This window comes from Narcine bancroftii, chromosome 3, assembly GCF_036971445.1.
Source record: "Narcine bancroftii isolate sNarBan1 chromosome 3, sNarBan1.hap1, whole genome shotgun sequence".
NCBI classification, from domain to species: domain Eukaryota; kingdom Metazoa; phylum Chordata; class Chondrichthyes; order Torpediniformes; family Narcinidae; genus Narcine; species Narcine bancroftii.
The window spans coordinates 111961178-111981803 of record NC_091471.1 but is presented as its reverse complement, the minus strand read 5'-3'; the positions used below and the strand labels follow the sequence as shown (position 1 = coordinate 111981803).

Genomic DNA, 20626 nt, shown 5'->3' with positions numbered 1-20626 from the left:
TATGGTTGATGCTGCATTAACCAACGAGGCTGAAGCCAACACTTATAATTGGCAGCACTGTTTTCAGATTTCCACAGGACTAACTAGGGAGCTTGAAGATTGAAAATCATAGCTATTATTCCCTTGCGAAACACAAAAGGCACAGATGCTGGAATCCTGAGCAAAGAATTGCTAGAGGAACTCAGCAGGTCAGAGTTGAAATCATTAGTTAAAATTTCAGGTTTTAACCCTTTATCAAGACTAAGATGAAAAGGTAAAATTACATCTATAAAGAGGGAAAGAAGCCGTGGAAGACATCCAGAGGTGATGGGGTATTGGACAAAATGTGGGAGATGGAGAAAGGTGAGGGAGAAACTATTAGGAAGAGGGGTGGGAGGAAAAGAGTAAGAGATATTTCTTTCTGTAATTATTGGAGTAGGTAAAGAAGAGACGGAAACAATGAAATCAGATGGGGGTGGGAGATGTATCTAAATTTATAAAAATCAATATTCATGTTCTAAAGTTTAAAATCATCCAAAAGTAATATGATATGTTGTTCCTCAGGCTTACATTTGGCCAAAGGATGAGGTTGAGTACAGACATGTCACTTTGGGAATGGTTAGGGCGGTTGAACAGGTTTGTTAAGAGGAACTCATTTTGACCCACAAAGCATGGGTATTCAGCAAAGTAGTCAGTCGCCCAGTCTGAGTCTGGCCTCGCTGATACAGATAGCTACATTTGGCACACCAAATACAGTACTTTGGTTTGGACTATGTGCCTCTGCCTTATCTGGGAGGTATGTTTTTGGCCCTGGATGGGAGATGTATAGACAAATTTTACAGTTTTTACAGTTAGAGCAGGAAGTGCCTAAGGGGGGGTGGGAAGAACAGACAAGGGATGTATCCCTGCAAAAAGATAGGGGTGGAAAAGGGAAGGTGTGGCTGCTCACGGGATTGCACTAAAGTTAGCGGAAGTGTCGGAGGATAATATGTGGGATATGTAGTGGAAAGTGAGGACAAAAGGGATACTGTCCTTGTTCTGCTGGGGGACAGTTGGTGGGTGGGGGGGAAGTTGGGGTAAGGGCAGAAGTACGAGAAATAGAGAAGGAAAGAGGTGCAAGCTTTATCAATGACAGTTAGGGAGAATCCATGCTTATTAAAGTAAGAGAACAGTTTGGATGTCGGGGAGTGGAAGGCCTTAAACTGGGAAACTGAGACAGAGAATTGTGATAAAGGTATGGTATCCTTATAAGGGGCAGGATGAGAAGAGGTATAATCTAGGTAGCTGTGAAAGTTGGTAAGTTCGTAAGAGATATCTGTGGACAGTTTGTCCCAAGATGAAGACAGTGAGGTTACGCAAGGGTAGAAAGGTATCAGAAACAGTCCAGGTGGAAGTTGCAAGAGAATCTAATAAAATTGTCAAGTTCTGCAGGAGGCAATTGTTAATGTCATGGAGGAAGAGTTGGGGAGAGCTGCTCAAAGTACATTTGGAACAGGGCCTGTTACACACACTAAACAAAAAGGCAGGTGCAGCTGGGGCTGATTATTCCACATTTATAGAGAGAAAACTAATGAGAGTAGGGAAATTACAACATAACTGGATGGTGGGTATCCTCCCAAACTCATTACCAGAAACCTCCTGTGGCAAGCAAGTCTGGGACAATGGGCTATTTGGTTGTGCAGGCCATTTATGGACTAGACACTAATAGAAAGGAAGTTTCTACACTGCCCTTCAGCAGGGATATGGCATCTCACAGTATTTTGCTTGGGAGCACATTGTTATTTACATGTAAAGGAAAGGGAAATTTGAAGCGAGGGACTTCACCATAAGACAACACAATCATTAATTTTTTAAAAATCAGGCTTCTTTTATTTGAAAGATCAAAATAGCTTTCTCTTACCACACAGACTTCTGCTTGTTTACAAGAGCAGGCAGGGCTAATCAGCAGCTCCAACTGACCTCTCAGTCTCTCATCATCACCCAGGACCTGGTTAAACTTCTTCATGAAATCCTGTGCTTTTCCTGGGTCAGGCAAATTTTCTATTCACAGAACAGCAATGTAGTTAATATAGCACAAATTTTAACCTTTCAATTGACATATCCAAAATAAAACTCTTGATTAACTTACTATTCTCTATGCCCATAAAATTTACTGAGTAGATTATTCATGCTAGAGTCGTCTTTATTCTTATTTCAACAAAAGCACATTATTTTCGAAGTCTCAATGAAACCTGTGATCCATACCCCTATCTCACATAACTTTCTTTTCCCTCATATTAGCAACTGCAATTCAAATCCAGAGGTCACAAAATGATAATGGCTGCAAGGCCTCATTTCATCCAAGTAGAAGGGATTTTAAAAAATATCTGATTTATTAAAACACAATTTTTCTTAAAGAAGTCTGAAATAAAATTGGGCACAAAATACATTTTTTAAAAATTTAGACATCTTCTTCCTTGGCTTGGCTTCACGGACGAAGATTTATGGAGGGGGTAAATGTCCACGTCAGCTGCAGGCTCGTTTGTGGCTGACAAGTCCGATGCGGGACAGGCAGACACGGTTGCAGCGGTTGCAGGGGAAAATTGGTTGGTTGGGGTTGGGTGTTGGGTTTTTCCTCCTTTGCCTTTTGTCAGTGAGGTGGGCTCTGCGGTCTTCTTCAAAGGAGGTTGCTGCCCGCCAAACTGTGAGGCGCCAAGATGCACGGTTTGAGGCGATATCAGCTCACTGGCGGTGGTCAATGTGGCAGGCACCAAGAGATTTCTTTAGGCAGTCCTTGTACCTTTTCTTTGGTGCACCTCTGTCACGGTGGCCAGTGGAGAGCTCGCCATATAACACGATCTTGGGAAGGCGATGGTCCTCCATTCTGGAGACATGACCCACCCAGCGCAGCTGGATCTTCAGCAGCGTGGACTCGATGATGTCGACCTCTGCCATCTCGAGTACTTCGACGTTAGGGATGAAAGCGCTCCAATGAATGTTGAGGATGGAGCGGAGACAATGCTGGTGGAAGCGTTCTAGGAGCCGTAGGTGATGCCGGTAGAGGACCCATGATTCGGAGCCGAACAGGAGTGTGGGTATGACAACGGCTCTGTATACACTTATCTTTGTGAGGTTTTTCAGTTGGTTGTTTTTCCAGACTCATTTGTGTAGTCTTCCAAAGGCGCTATTTGCCTTGGCGAGTCTGTTGTCTATCTCGTTGTCGATCCTTGCATCTGATGAAATGGTGCAGCCGAGATAGGTAAACTGGCTGACCGTTTTGAGTTTTGTGTGCCCGATGGAGATGTGGGGGGGCTGGTAGTCATGGTGGGGAGCTGGCTGATGGAAGACCTCAGTTTTCTTCAGGCTGACTTCCAGGCCAAACATTTTGGCAGTTTCCGCAAAACAGGACGACAAGCGCTGAAGAGCTGGCTCTGAATGGGCAACTAAAGCGGCATCGTCTGAAAAGAGTAGTTCACGGATAAGTTTCTCTTGTGTCTTGGTGTGAGCTTGCAGGCGCCTCAGATTGAAGAGACTGCCATCCGTGCGGTACCGGATGTAAACAGCGTCTTCATTGTTGAGGTCTTTCATGGCTTGTTTCAGCATCATGCTGAAGAAGATTGAAAAGAGGGTTGGTGCGAGAACACAGCCTTGCTTCACGCCATTGTTAATGGAGAAGGGTTCAGAGAGCTCATTGCTGTAACTGACCCGACCTTGTTGGTTTTTGTGCAGTTGAATAATCATGTTGAGGAACTTTGGGGGGCATCCTATGCGCTCTAGTATTTGCCAAAGCCCTTTCCTGCTCACGGTGTCGAAGGCTTTGGTGAGGTCAACAAAGGTGATGTAGAGTCCTTTGTTTTGTTCTCTGCACTTTTCTTGGAGCTTGGTAATAGGCCATTTCAGCCCAGGAAATTGGCTTGTACACTCAATTAACCTACAACCTTCTGGTACATTTTGAAATGTACTGGATTCCTCAAAAAGTCAGTTATTCTGCATTTAAAATGAATGCAAAGCAATCAAGTTCATCATCCATAGATATCGCCTCCAGAACAAGATCCAAAGGGAAGTGGGATGGAGACAAGATAACTGTTGGACAACTACAAGACAAAAGGAAAGTGAACTTTCCTTTGCTATTCATTTATTATCCACCATGCCCCACAAGTAACTTACTTGCATTAGGAGTAATGCAACAAAGCCAAAAAGCTATGCTCAGCTACAGATCTATATATCGTTGCTTTACTTGATTAGTCAGAGATCAAGTGAACGGAACATCCCAGAATGCAGTTGATTTGAAAAGCTTTTTGTTCTTGTTAATTAGGGGAATAACCCAAAGTTTAACTAAAATGCTTTCACAGTTGCTTTGAAGGAAGACTGAAAAAAAATCAGACTGTATGCTTAGAAATGCTATAAATAGTTGACATAGATCTTGGGCGATCTTCAGTAAGCAGAACTTTATCAGTACATATCTGCTGGTACTGCATAAAGGTGAACTGCAGCACTCTGTATGTTCGATTAATAAAGAATGACAGTTCTATGGCAAGCAGCCAGCTACTTAATGTGCAGCAAAACAAATTCTTACAACGATTAACAGCAGTATTTGTATAATTGATGCATCACAAACAGTTAAAATAATCAACATCCAGGAAAACTGTGGAACATTTTCTATTGAAGTTCATTCAGAATAGGAGTTTCCTCCTCTAATTTCCTGTCAATCTCGTATTCAGACCAAGGATTGCATTGGCATCTTATGCACAGGGTGTGATAAATTTAATACAAAGTGTCTCAGAGGGTAATGTCATAAAACTATACAGTTTTGTCAGAAAGTACCTCTTATCCATGGTATGTGGAATTCACACAAAGAATTAACCTTAATTATATTCAGAAATATTCAGCTAATTATCTTCAACATCACTTTTTCAGATCACAGGTATACCCATGAGACTCACATATGCCCAAACTATACCCGTCTTTTTGTGAAATATAATCTTGTGTCGATGAAAGAGTGAGGTGAATATAATAACTGTAATTTCAATCCAATTAATCAGATTTATTTTATTTATTTATTTTATTTATTCACTCTTAGGATGAATACATTCCAGATAAAGCCAGTATTTATCACTAATCTCATATTTTTGGTGGGAATATATAGGTTGGAAAAACATCGAGGGCCAAAGGGCCTGTACTGTGCTATAAAGTTCTGCATTCTAAACCTAACTGCCTCCAGTCACTTTGGAAGTAAAGAGGCAACAAACTTTGGGTGTGAAGTTCCACAGTTCAGACCAGATAAGTATGGCAACATTCCCATTCATAAAAGCATGAATAAATTAGATAGATGGAATAAATCCAATTTTGCTTCATTGTAAACATTATCTATTATTATTTTATTCTGGATTTATTTAATTTGTTGAATTTAATTTCCCCTACTTGCATGGAGGAATGCAAATTTGTATTTCTGAATTATTAAGATACTATATTACATTGTCCATCACATCATTCTAAGCTATTATTAAATTGTTTAAAATTGTACAATGAGGTGAAATCAAATTACAAACCACAGTGTGATAGCTATATTGGGAAGACAGAAGTGAAAAGTCTTCTACGATAATAGTTTAAGAAATAGGAGCAAAAACTGCAGCCAGGATTAATGATTTATTAAAATAGTCAAATCTGGCAGCTGATATCACAAAAAAAGTACACATATTTAAAAAAATGAAAAGTTATTATGAGCAGCATCAAAACACTTTTGGAATAAATATTAATATTGCTACTTTCCACTCTCAAAAAGTTATCATGGAAAAACTGAATACTTACTTGCTATGGCCATCAGTTTGGCAAACATTGCATTATTGTTAGCCTCTGACTGAAACAAAAAAAAGATTTAAAGTTAGAGAAATAATGATTTTTGCCCATTTTGTTTAAAAATAAACAGTACTCTAAGTTAACATTTCAAAAATGGTTGCACTGGTAGGTTTATGACTGTATTATATTTTTATTATCATTGTGCAATTTGAGAAAGCTCCAATTGTGGGATTTATTTGGAAAGACACTAGTGGTTGTCCGCTCATTTTTCATGGTGCCTTATGATCCATTCAGTTTGGAAAATAGGGTCTGGTTATTCTATTTATCAGAAAATCAGCACCTTTGATAGTACAGGAATCTCGATACGAATTTTTCACCCGTACATCAACTGAAGTTGGGTACTCATTAGGTGTGTGGGCTTGAACTGAGTCTTGCAATAAGGATCAAAATCTCAAGATATTGGATCAATATCCAAAACAAAAGAACTTAGATGCATCAATTGGAAACATTTCAAAACTTATTTTGCACATACTTTAATTGAAATGATATATTCAACATAGGTTAATATACTCTTGAAACTTACAGCAGGTTGTTTATGAAGGTCTAATAACTCCCGAACATGACTCCGTAGCATATTTTGGCACTTCCACATTTCATTCAATGCTCTGTTAACAAAAAAACATTTGATACTGCATTGTCAATGTAAATAGTCTTCAAGCACATGCTTATTCTAATCTTTAAAAGAAATTCCACTTTTATACACAAATAGTATTCTGTAGCCATCTTACTAAATTTAAAAAAAACACCGGTATATAATTAGCTTAATAAATTAAATCTACCATGCGGTTTATAGTGATGCCATTTCTCTCACCAAAGTAACAATTATCCACTTATTGTCAACTCTCATAAAAAGGTGATAATATGAGCTATTCCAATAAAGAATCCCCCATAGTTGCCCAAAAAGACTGCTAGTTTGAAAGATTAATTTTCCAGCATTTATACAAAATGGGGAAAAAAAGTTTCTTAAAATGCTGTAAACATTTGTTCTAAGGAAAATTTCTATTGTTTACGAACAGTGGAAACAAAGTTAAGGCTATTTTACTGAAATGAGGGCTTGTCATCACAGCAGAGGCAAAATATTTGATTATAGAAATTTGAAAATATTACTTTGAGACAAATTCTAAAATTCTCGACAAAATGGGACTAAAGGATAAGATATTGCAGATCCAGATCCCATATCTTTGACTTGCCAAGCAATTCTTTTGAAAAGTCTGTAAGCTCAGATCATTTAATATGTGGCACACAAATACAGTTTTGCAGCTGACTTATATTAAATGAGATTAATGTGCTATTCTGCACACAAAGAAAATGTGGATAAGTCTACAAGTTGTTTAGGGAGCTCTAATTTGATGGCATGAAAGCAGAACAATGGGACATCTTCATTAACTATGCCAGGAATAAAGAGTGCTAATTTTTGTGGCAGAATATATGAAATTTGTTTAGAACCCACATGTCAAACTCTGGCCCATATTTCGCCCGCAAGATCATTTCAAAAATGTATTAGAGGTGGCCCACTGGCCGCCGCGCCAGTATAGCGCATGCACAGTAATACAACAAATCCCAGAATGCATTGGCGTCAGCCTGCTAATCGCCCCCACCTCCTCTGTTTACGTTGCAGAGTCTCACTGTGGACTCTGGTTTTGGGGCCTGGCCGGCGTCAGGGAAAGCCAAGGCCGCTTCCCAGCACCCGGAACTGGAGGCCTCGGGCCTGACCTCACCAGGACTGTTGCCCACTCCCCCTCCCTGCCGCAGGCCGATCCATGACTCACGGTGACGGGGCCGCTGATCCGCCGAGATGCCGCCCTGCAGCGAGAGCTGATGCCCCCGCACTGTCGTTGTCCAACCCGATCGCCCGCAAACCCCGCCCTCCCGCACACAGGCCTGAGTAAGGATTATGAACTTTAATCTCAGGATAAAACGATCTTCCAATAGTTTCATGTCACAGTGATAAATATATTCCTGGTTAAAAATTGTCCTGCAACTGGATACAAGCTCATTAGGCATAAAACTTGAAAAGTGTGTAAATCAAAGGATATCTGTACCAATGGAAAAAGGGTATGGCAAATGACCCTGCTAGAGTTCATGCCCACAATCAGTCACCCATTTGATTGTTTCAGGAATCATGTTATTCTCCCACATTCTCAATAGCCCTCAGATTTTACTATTCGACAGCACACTAGCAACATTTGAGAAATCCTCTATAGAGAAATATTATTTATTGAATATTTTATTTCTCATTTGTTAATGCTTCTGGAAAGAGTTTATCCAAAACTATTATTAAACATTTATTTTAATAAGAAAAAGTTTAACATTACATATGTTGAAAGAAGAGAAAACATGCAGATGTTGTTGAAAATTTTCAATAAATATTTAGTTCGGCCCTCGACTTAGTCCAAGTTTTTAATTTTGGCCCTCTGTGAATTTGAGTTTGACACCCCTGATCTAGGCGGAACAACGTGAAAATTGTTGGTTTGCCAGAAGGCATAGAAGGACCAGATCCAAGAAAATTTTTTACTGAATGGATTCCACGAGTGTTAGGACAGGATAAATTCCCTGAAGGTTTAATACTGGAACGTGCTCATAGAGTTTTAAGAAGAAAATCTTTTTCAGGACAGAATCCAAGACCTGTTCTGATCCATTGTTTAAACTATTGTGACAGAGAGACAATTTTACATATGGCTATTAGAACTGCCCAGCAAAATAGATCACCTTTGATGGTTCAGAATAATCCTGTTTTCTTCTATCAAGATTTGAGTCAAGAAATTATGTTTCAACGACGCAAATTTAATTCTGTGAAAGAACGGTTGTGGAAAAAAAGACATAAGGCAACATTCAGGTACTGAAGATTTTTCAGGATGGAAATCAGCCAAAGTTCTTTGACAATCCTAAAGAGGTTATGGACTTTGCTCAGTCTCTACCAATCATGCAGTTTCAGGAACGATGTAGTCCTTCAAGGTCTCCAAAGAGAGTAGAAATGTAAGGTGAGATCCAGATTTTTAAAAGAAATGGAAGCAATGGTGACCGAAGTGGTAACGTTGATTTAAAAAAATAAATCTTTTATCTTTTTTTTTGAGAAGAGTTTAAATAGTTTAAATAATGATGATAGTTTAATGAAATGGGAGTTGGGAGAGGGAACTGGGTGGGCACTAGTTTCCAGAAGTCATCAGCTACCTGTGAGTTATCTCACACCCATTATTTTGGGGGAGTTACCGCTTTGGGTGGTTTAAACAGGAGGAGGTAGTCGTGACATCCAACCTGTTTTTTGTTTCTTTTTAATTTTTGTGTTAAGAAGTGAAGGTTTTTTTTAATTATTATTTTTAAAAAATAAATAAATAATTTTTTAACTCTTTGTTTTCTGATTGTAATTGAGAGGGAATTAGGAGGTTTTTTTCTCTCCTTTTTTTTCTCTTTTTTTGGGGGGTGGGCTTTTTTCTTTTTTTTCCTCTCTTTTTTAAGAGGATGATGTCACAGAAGATAATAAGTCAAAAATTGAGGATGTTGAATTAGATGAAGAGGAAGATGAGGGGAAAGGTGATAAGAAGAAAAAGAAGAAAACCAAGTACAAATACATTGAGGGAGAAGAGTTTAATAAAATTAAGTTAATTTCGATAGAGAATTTTGAAGATGTTATAAATGAAGAATATGGAGAATTTTATAAGAGTTTGAACTTTTTTTTTCTTTTTTTTATATAAGGGGAGGGGAAGGGAATAAAAAGTTTATTTGATTGTTTTTCTAAGGGATGTTTTTGTTCTCTCGATGAATTATAAAGGAAACTTGGTATTAATGGAAATTCTGTATTTATGTATTATTAATTATGATTTTTTGTATAACAGATATGGGGTTGATATATGATTTTAATATTTGAACTTAGTTTTAAAGTGGATTTCATTTGTTAAATACATGTATTATGTTTGATTTAAATATATGTTTAAAGGTATTATTTTAGTATTGATATTTTTTTTGTTGTTAGTAATTTTTGTTGTTGTTAAGTTTTATCCTTTTTTTTGTAAGTGGGGTTTTTTCTATTTTATTTACAACATTGTTAATTAATTCTTCACTCTTTATTTTGGGGGGGAGGGTTGGACTAATTTTAAATTAGACGATTAATGTTGTGTTATAATTATCTCCAATCCAGTAATCTGCAGCAAAATTAATTCTGGGCCCAATATGTCACTTAATAAAATCTCAGTTGAAGAAAGCAGAACATATTTTGTAAAATCCCAAATTTATTTTTAATTTGATCAAATGACAACAGTCTCCCAAAAATTTAATCACACATTGGAACCAATTTTCTAAATGTTTATTGTCATATAGGATTGGTAAGAGTCTGTTCTGATCAAGAGGCATTTTCAGTGAGAATCGTAATTCATTTTCTTTGTAACCATTAACTAATTCCCAAATACTAATAATAATGTATTTTGGGATACATTAAAAGAATATTTGAGAAGTCAAATTATTATTTTCTCCTCCAAATTGAAAAAAAGACTATGTAAGGGAGGTAGAAAAATTGGAACAGGAGATAACAGAAAAGGATCTACAAAAAAAGGAGCTAAAAAAATACTTTGCAAAATGATAATTAAAACAAAAGTATTATGAATTGGGTGATAGAGCTCATAAGGTCCTCTGCTGACAGTTAAAATCAGAACAATCCTCAAGGACAATAAATGCAATTCAGATAGAGAATGATAGGATCTCTTATAAACCAAAATGATTATATTAAAGACTACTATTCTCAACTTTATAAATCTGAATCTTTGAGATGGAAGAAGAATAAATGATTTCCTGTCAAAATTAGATTTGCCTAATTTAAATTTTGAAGAACTGAAGGAATTAAATGCTCCATTTTCTCAGCAAGAGATAGTGAAGGCATTATCTTCCTTAAAATCTAACAAGTTTCTGGGAGAAGACGATTTCCCACCAGAATTTTATAAAACTTCTAAGGAGCTTCTAATTTCTTTATATAAGGAGGTTTTAGAACAAGCAACGGAAGCTCACACACTCCCAAAATCTTTCTCAACTGCACTTATCACAGTGATTCCTAAAACGATCGGAATCCATTGAATCCATCATCTTATAGACCGACCTCTCTATCGAATGGAGGTTATAAAATTATAGCTTAGCAAAATATTTGCTAAAATTAGTACATATAGATCAAGCTGACTTTGTGTTTAACAGACAAATTTCCAACAATATTTGCAGATTGTTAAGTATTATGCATTTGCCACAAATAAAAGATGAATTAGTTTTAGCTGTGGCTTTCGATGTGGAGAAAGCCTTCGAAAGATTGGAATAGGATTATTTATTTAAAGTGTTAGACAAATTTAGACTTAGGGAAAATTATATAAATTGAATTAATGCTAAAGTAATTACAAATGGTCAAATTTCATCATTTCCACTTTCCAGGTCAAGTAGAGAAGGCTGTCCATTATTTCCATATCATTTTGTCTTGGCTATAGAACCATTAGCAGAATTGGTCCGCCTTGATCCAGACAACAAAGGATTTAAACTTGGTCAAAATATACATAAAATTAACCTATTTGTTGATGATATAATATATTTGACAGGACCAGAAACCTCACTACCAAAATTGCAATCTATATTGGAAGATTATGGGTTAGTATCAGGATATAGGATAAATTGGGATAAGAGCGAAATTTTGCCACTGACGAGAGAGGATTGTGGATTTATTAAAAGAAATTCACTATTTAAGTGACCGCTCAAAGGTAAAATATTTAGGAATTAGGATAGATAATAAGCTACATAATCTATATAAAGTAAATTTTCTCCCCTTGCTTCAGAAGATTCAAGATTATTTAGATAGATGAGAGACTCTACCAATTAGTTTAATTGGTAGAACTAGCTGTATTAAAATAAATATACTGCCAAAAGACCAATACCTCTTTCAGTCAATACCAATTACTTTTCCGTTGAAATTTTTTTTATGTTAGAAAAAGTGTGCAAGAATATTTATTTGGAAGAGTAAGCCACCTAGAATCTCCATTAAAAATTGATGTTGGCTGTTGAATTGGGAGGATTGCAACTCCCAGATTTTAAATTATATTATCGGGCAGCCAATTGAAATTTTTCACCTCTTTTTTTTATTAAATAGAGGAGATAAACATTCATGGGTAAATATGGAACTGCATAAAGTTAGAGAAAAGATAGCAGAAGACATGATATAAAAATGGATTTCAAAAATGTTTGTGGGGAATAATAAGACATTGGATGGAATATTTTGGAATAGCAACTGACAATAACTTGAAAAATCGGTATAAACTAAATTATGTGCCTCTCTTTGGGAAGATAGAAAAAGACCCACAGAAATGGAGAGACTTACCGATTACTTTGGTGGGAAGGGTTAACTGTGTCAAAATGAAAGTGATGCCAAGACTGAAATACCTTTTTAAATCACTGCCTATTCCATTACCTAAAAACTTGTTTAAGCTGCTAAATATCAGTTCTTATGGAATAATAAGGTAAAAAGAATTGCATTGGAAAAAAATGACATGGGACTATAGGCTGGGAGGACAGACCTCAGATTTCAAAAAAATATTACCCAGTAGCACAGGCTAGATTTCTTGCAGCCTTCTTCACTGAAGACAACCACACCCCGTCCCCTCCCCCAGCTTGGCTTCAAATGGGAATGTACTCAATGGAGAAGTGAGAAGCAAAAGACTTTATCTATAAATGGAGTTTCAAATCACTAAAGAAAAAGATGGGTAATCCCATTCTAATACATATGATTAGAACATGGCAAGGAATTAATTAAAGTATAGAAAAAAAGTAGGAATATTAATAAAAGCACCATTGTGTAAAAATGTCATTGCTTATGAGCATGGGCAATAGAATATTAAATTGGTGGTATGATAAAGGTATAAGATATATTAAGGACTGTTACACGGAAGGAACTCTTATGTCCTCTAAACAATTAAAACACAAATACGGAGTGGCCAATGGGACCTTCTGTTTTTTCTAGCTTAGATCATTCCTAAGGTGACCAACGTGGACCCCACCTCCCACCCCCCCAAAATGAGTGAAACTGAATAAACAGTTTGGATGAGGAATACATCCAAATTTATATCAAAAGTGTACTATGCTCTCCAGAGTAAAAGTGCAAAACAAGAGTTGCAGAGGTCAAGGGAAAGATGGGAGTCGGACTTGGGTGTGGTGATTGGTGTAAAAGACAGCATGACATCAATTATAAATGCAAGATATGGAATGGTTCAGTATAATTTTTACACCAATTATATCTTACCCCACAAAAGTTACATAGATCAAAACCAAAAATTTCAGAAATGTGTTTCAGATGTGGGACTGAGACAGGAACTTTTCGAAATGCCACTTGGTTGTGCGTGAAAGTGTGGCCATTTTGGCAAGAAATTGCAGAAAAAAATAACCAGGATAACAGGAGTTGCCTTCATGGGCAACCCAGAGCTCTATCTATTAGGTAATTTCATAGAAATAAGCCACCAATTGACCAAATTTCAAATCTCATTTCTAAAAGTAGCATTGGCAGTAGCAAAAAAAATCACGTTCACTTGGAAGTCCGACTCCCCTCTATTTGTAGCACAATAGACTGCGGAAATGAACAGCTGTATACCTATGGAAAAAAAATCACATACAACTTAAAGAATAAATATGACACTTTTGTAATGGTCTGGCAGCCATACGTGGATCACATAGGGGCTCACTAACAGTAATAAAAAGGTACAAAAAAAAGGTAAAGTAACTATTATATAAACAATTAAAATATATGTAAGCTCTGACGGTGTATGTTAGGGGAGGAGGGAGGAACTGTTTTGTTCTTGTTGTGCTTGTGAGAAAATGTTTAATATATGGTTTATTTAAAATGTTACTATTATAATTTTTGAATTTTTTTAAAAAACTATTAAATAATCAAGAATTAAATATTTATAGCAGTAATTCTAGTCGTGAAACTAACTCACATGATTCATCTATGTCCTTTAGAAAAGCACGGTCTCCTTAAACTGTTTAACCTAGGTATGAAACCAGCTCGAGCGTACCCAAAAATCCTATTCTTGGAGTACCATATTCAGATTGAAGCTGAAGCTTGCAGGTTTAAAATAGTTGCCAGTACTTATATGAGGAACATGCTAATCCACAAAGAAGAATGTTCATTCATAATGTATAAAAATGAAATGGAGTCCTTGCTTGACTTCAAGTAGAAATTTCTGCCATGTATAAAATCTGAGAGAACACTGAGGCAGGTTTTAATCAGAGTTTCTGACATGCTGCACTGACAGTCAAAGACTGTCAGTATTCTTCAGTCATATTCATCTTGTTAACCTCTTGCTTTGCACCATTTAAAAAAATCTATCTGATTCTCCTCCTTCTCTTAATATGCAGATAGAGTTTTAAATTAACCAATGCAGAGGGCATGGGTGGTTGAGGCAAGGAGAAGGTTATAGATTTAAATGCATAGCGCAAAATATCAAAGTGAAGTGGAAATGTGAATAAGGTTGCATCAAATAGAACAGAGGGAACCAAGAGATTAATGAGACCTTTAGGGAGTTCTATGAGGGTTTATATTAATCAGAATTGACAATGAGATCCTGTCTACATTAGAGTAACCAAATTTAGACTCCGAAGAACAGGAAAAGACCTAGATCTTCCCTTTAAGGAAGAAGAGAGAGGGAAAACACTGAATTCAATGCAGACTAACAAGTCTTCAGGGGAGGACAGGTTTCCACCCAAGTTTTATCAGGAATTTAAAGATTTATTGATGTCTCTCTATATGGAGAAGGTAGACCAGGCAATGGAAACCCATACCGTCCAAGAATAATTTTCGACAACAATCATTAAAAAAGACAAAAATCCGCTAATACCATCTTCTTACAGACCCATTTCAATGTTAAACAGAGACCACAAAATACACTGAAACCTCGTTAGAAAGCAATTTGTTAATCCGTGGAATCACTTATAGCGCGGGTGTCTGTGGACCCCAAACTGCTAAGAGGCGGGCTGATGACAATCAGCCAACGACCCAACTCCCCACGCCTGACAGCCCCCCCTCCCTGTGCCTGACAGCCCGCCCCCCCCCCCACTGCCTCCCAGAGCAGGATGCCCTTGCTCCGATGTCCCGACATCCCGTGCCAACCAGCCCTGCCCTGAAGTCCCATGGCTGCCGCCCCTGCCCTGACGTCTTGTAGCGGCTGCCCCGCCCCGAAGTCCTGCGCTGGCAGCGGCTGCCCCAAAGTCCCGCGCTGAGAGGCAGGGGCAGCGGGGAGGTGGGTTGTCAGGCAGTGGGGAGGGGGGCTGTCAGGCAGTGGGGAGGGGGACTGTCAGGCAGTGGGGAGGGGGGCTGTCAGGCAGTGGGGAGGGGGGCTGTCAGGCAGTGGGGAGGGGGGCTGTCAGGCAGTGGGGAGGGGGGCTGTCAGGCAGTGGGGAGGGGGGCTGTCAGGCAGTGGGGAGGGGGGCTGTCAGGCAGTGGGGAGGGGGGCTGTCAGGCAGTGGGGAGGGGGGCTGTCAGGCAGTGGGGAGGGGGGCTGTCAGGCAGTGGGGAGGGGGGCTGTCAGGCAGTGGGGAGGGGGGCTGTCAGGCAGTGGGGAGGGGGGCTGTCAGGCAGTGGGGAGGGGGGCTGTCAGACACGGGGAGGGGGGACTGTTCTAACGAGGTTTTACTACATTTGACAAAGCTATGGCAAATAGATTGGTGAAACATTTGCTGAAACTAATAAAGACCAAGCGGGCTTTATGAAAAAAAGACAGGTAGCGGATAACATTTGCAGACTGTTGAATATAATTCATCTGGCACAAACCAGGAACAAAAGAGGTTTAATTGCGGCCCTGGATGCAGAAAAGGCATTTGACAGATTGAAGTGGGATTTCTTATTCAAAGTGCTGGAAAAATGGGGTTAGGTCCAACTTTTATAAATTGGATAAGGGCGGTTTACCATGCGCCCAAGGCTAAAGTCATGACCAACAGACAAATTTCTCCAGTATTCTCACTGACAAGATCAAGTTGACGAGGGTCCCAGCTATCTCCAGCCCTGTTCATACTAGCTATGGAGCCACTAGCCCAGTGGTTCTCAACCTTTTTCTTTCCACTCACATACCACTTTAAGTATTCTCTATGCCATTGGTGCTCTGTGATTAGTAAGGGATTGCTTAAAGTGGTCAGTGGGTGGAAAGAAAGTTTTGAAAACCACTGTTTTAATTGTGCACGGTTTCATAATTCCAAAGACAAGAAATGGGCCAAAGACAATTTTTCTCAAGCAAAATATTTCAGTAACAATTGGGTCGAGAGCAGTAATTCACAATCTTCCTTTCCCACTCACCTACCACCTTAGGCAATCCCTTACTAATCACAGAAAACTAATGGCAGAGGGATAACTTAAAGTTGTATGTCAGTGTTAAGAGAAAGCTTGAGAACCACTACACCAGACGAAGCCATTCGCCAGGATCCAGACATCAAGGGTTTTAAAGCAAGCCAGGAAGAACATAAAATCAATTTGCTGATGATATACTGATATATCTGACAGACCCAACAAACTTGTTGTCCAAGCTGCGCTCTCCTCTGGAGGACTATGGAGAGATTCCGGGTATAAGGTCAATTTGAACAAGAGTGAAACTATGCCTCTTAGTAAGGGGGATTACAGTCAATACCAAGAAAACAATTATTTAAAGTGGCCACAAAATTAGATTAACTATCTAGGAGTCAAAATAGACAATAACTTGAATAATTTATATAAACTAAATTATATCCCCCTTCCTTGGGAGAACTGAGGAAGACAAATAGATGGATATCCTTGCCCATAACTTTAGAGGGCAGGGTCAAGTGTGTTAAAATGAATGTGTTGTCGAGACTTCAGTACCTCTTCCAGACACTGCCCGTGGCGTTGCCCCAGGGATTCTCCCAAAATTTTCTCTCACAAATAAGAACATTTTTATGGAATGGAAAGGTAGCTAGGGTCTCTATGGAAAAATTGACCTGGGATTACAGTGTGGGCAGATTACAAATGCCAGACTTCAAGAAATATTATCGGTCAGCCCAGTCCAGATACATCACCTCACATTTTGAAGGGGGAGGTGTACCATCATGACCACAAATTGATCTGCATGGGGTAGGCGAGAAGGTAATATAGGATTTTATTTATACATGGAACGCTAAATTCTTATCTGGGAAAACAGATAGCCCTATATTAAAACAATGATCTTCATTTAGAATAAAATTAACCAATTAATATCAAGGAATCAAAGGGGGGGCTATCTCCAAAAACATCTGATTTCAAATAGATTTATTCCATTGACAAGATCCTGGACACCTGGCGTCATAATGGCATCAGATGCATCAAGTTCTGTTATGTGCAGGGGCAGCTAATGTTGTTTGAACAACTCAGGCATAAATATGATTTATCAAATAAGATGTTTCACTGCTATCTTCAAATAAGATCTTTTTGGCAGGACAAATTAAGTTCAATTGTGGCCCTACCAATCTGTAGTGACATAGAGGCCATGGTTCGAAGGGGGAACAAATGGAAGTTCATCTCAGCAATGTATTTCTTGCTTCAAGTGGAATGTCCCAAACCATGCCTTCATAAACCAAGGCAGAGTGGGAGTCGGACCGAGGAATAACAATTGATGAGTGGTGCTGGTCCAACTTATGTCGGAGCAGCATGACTGCAATCATTAATGCGCAGTACAGGCTGGTACAATTCAACTTTCTACACCAGTTGTACTCGATGCTGCAAAAATTGAACAGATCTAAACCAGAATTGTCAGACCAATACTTTAAATGTGGCATTGAGACAGGAACCTTTGCCCTCGCAACCTGGACAGGTACCAAGGTGAGACCCTTCTGGATAGAACTAGAAAAAAATCATAGGTAAGGAATTGCCACAGGACCCAGAGTAGTTCCTGTTGGGAAATATAATGGAGATAAGATTAACAATGAGCGTGTCCAAATTTCAAATCTAATTCGTAATAATCACATTGGCGGTAGCCAGGAAGTGCACTGACGCTACCTGAAAATCCAACTCCTGCCTGAACATTGCTCGCTGGAACACAGAAATACAAAGCTGTGTTCGTCTGGAGAAAATTACTTACAACAAAAAAAATGTATGACACGTCTTTGAAAATTTGGCAACCATACTCGAATTGCATAGGAGAATGATTATAGTGTGGACCATTGCACCTCGCCACCCAACCTTCACTTTTAAGTAGCACTTTCCAAGAATGTATCAATATTAAGCGAGGACCTGCTGTATACAGATGGAGCTGAGGAACAGGAAAGACATTAACACATTGTTGGGAGTGGACTACAGACCCCTAAATAGCCTACAGGAATTAAAGAAGCGAAGATACAGGGAGTCTGCTGTTAGCTCTAAGTCAAATAAAGTTGTCATCGTAGATGATTTTAACTTTCCAAATAATGACTGGGAAAGTTATGGTACAAAAGGTTTAGGCAGAATGAAATTTGTCAAATGTGCTCAGGAGTTTCCTCTGGCAATATGTAGCGGGTCCCAAACAAGAGAGGGCGATGCTTAATCTAGTCTCGCGAAATTGGGACGTACAAGTGGTCAAAGTATTTGCAGATAAGCCTTTGATGACAAATGACCATTGTTTGATTAGATTTAAGATGGAGAGACAGGATTGAACCAAGAGTTAAAATTTGGAAATGGGACAAGGCCAATTTTGAAGGTACCATAACTAGCTCAAGTTAATTGAATGAAGAAATACATGAGGAAACTGGAATTTTTTTTAAGTGTGTTGATAAAAGTCCAGGACATGCATGTTAGTGTGAATTATCAGAAATGCAAGAGTAAGAAAGCTTGGATGATGAGGGAAATTCAGGCTCTGGTCCAAGACCTAGAAGTAGGCAGGGGAAAGAATAAGCATTTGGGATCTCAATTCAAGGTATTTGTGATGTCATGGTTGGACTCTGACAATAAATCTGAACTTTGAATCAAGTGTATACTTGAAGCTATTATGAGATCTGAGAAAGCTACAAAAGGAAGTCAGGAGAGCAAAAAGGGGATAGGAGATAGCTCTGGCAGACAACATGAATGACAATCTAGAGATTACATGAAGAGTAAAAAGAGAAAAATTGGACCCTTCAGGAAGCAATGCAATTAATTGATTATGCAGCAGCAGGAGATGAGAAAGGTCCTCACAAGTCCTTCTCTGTTTTTACTGTGGGGAAAGATATGAGAACTGGGGCACTTTGGGCAGTCAATGGTAGTGTCTCAAGGATATTCAGTATTAGGGAGGAGTCACGTGATGGAGTAGTGGCCGATAGGAGAATACCAGCCCTCTCCAGAGAAGAAATAAAGTGAAGAAAGTACAAGGTTCAAAAAACACAAAACATAAAAGATAAAGTTGTAGAGAAAAGAAAGAAAATGGCACCCCAGAAGGAAAAAGTAAAAATGAGAAAAAAAGAAGACACCGAAAGAGAAAGGAGAAGGTCTTACCTGCATAAATAAACAGGGAGCCTTCGTGGAGAAGAGAGCCCGCTCCCCAAGGTTGGTGACGACCCCGCAGAGTTGCGACCTTCCGACCGCTGGACTGCAAAAGTGGCTCTCTTAGCCAAACAAGTGTGCTCAATAAGGAAAAGAGAACACCGACAGGAGGGGAGCCCAGCTGAGGAGTGAGCAAACACAGTGCGACCAGCTGAGGGATGCCTGACACCAGGGCTCTCAGCTGGAAGAAGAGGAAAGTGACAGGAAAGGGAGAGATAGGAAAGAACAACAATAGGAGGCCCAACAGATGACTAGCCCAGAAGAAGAGGATAAACAGCAAGAAGCCAAACAAGAAGAAGCCCAGCTAAGTGAGGCAAGCAGCTCAACAAGAAAGTCAGAAGAGACAAAGATGCAAGGAAGAGAAGTAGAAGACACAAACACAGGTGCAGACACAGAAGAAGAGGAAGAAGATCAAGACCTGCACAGAGAAATAGAAGGCAAAATAGATGGAGAGAATATAGATTAAAAAAATTTCAAGAAAAAATGAGAGCATTAAAAGAATGGTTGACATTAGAATTTAGTGAAATGAAAAGAAAAATGAAAAGTACAGAAGAAAAAGTGAGCAGAATAGAGTTGGTCATGACAGAAATAGGGAAAAGATTAGAAAATATGGAAGAACGAGAAACGGCTGTAGAAATGGAAGTGAATGACTTAAGAAGAAAATTGGAAGAAAGTGACAAAAAAGTTAGAGTCACAAGAGTTGTTAGCTCAGAAGATGGATATAATGGAAAACTATAGTAGGTGAAACAATATAAAGATAGTGGGCCTAAAGGAAGGCACAAATATGAAATAATTTATAAAAGAATGGATCCCAAAGGTTCTGGGAATGACAGAAATACAGGAAGGAATGGAACTAGAAAGGGCACACAGAACACTAGCTCCGAAACCACAGACACAGCAAAAACCAAGATCCGTTTTAGTAAAATTTCTGAGATATATGACAAGAGAAAATATACTGGAGAGGGCAAGGAAGAAAATTAGAGAAGACAAAAAAAAAACCATTGGAATACAAGGGTCAAAAAATATTTTTTTTACCCAGACATAAGTTTTGAACTCTTAAAGAAGAGGAAGGAGTTTAATACAGCAAAATCAATCCTATGGAAAAAAGGTTATAAATTTATGTTAAGATATCCAGCTGTGCTTAAAATATTTAAGCCAGGGGATCAAAACAGACTGTTCTTGGACTCAGAGGAAGCACGAGAATTTGCAGAACGCCTGAGGACAAAAGGAGAGATAAAGAGATGTAACAAGAACGACGATAAGATACATATAAAGATGTAAAAATAATGTATAAGAACTAAAGAAGGGGAAAAAAAGAGGGTGAGCTTTGTTATA

The 20626-nt window shown here is 38.7% G+C and overlaps 1 protein-coding gene across 7 annotated transcripts in view; it reads right to left on the bottom strand.

Annotated features, from left to right (window-relative positions):
- Positions 1-20626, bottom strand: part of pds5a (PDS5 cohesin associated factor A) — a 222185-nt gene that overhangs the window by 77835 nt on the left and 123724 nt on the right. For all 7 annotated transcript variants that reach the window (XM_069924889.1, XM_069924887.1, XM_069924892.1 and 4 more), the window contains 3 exons: positions 6338-6419; positions 5767-5815; positions 1880-2019 (listed from right to left, as the gene is read on the bottom strand). In XM_069924889.1, coding sequence (XP_069780990.1) covers positions 1880-2019; positions 5767-5815; positions 6338-6419 — 271 coding nt within the window. The remainder of the gene's footprint in view (positions 1-1879; positions 2020-5766; positions 5816-6337; positions 6420-20626) is intronic.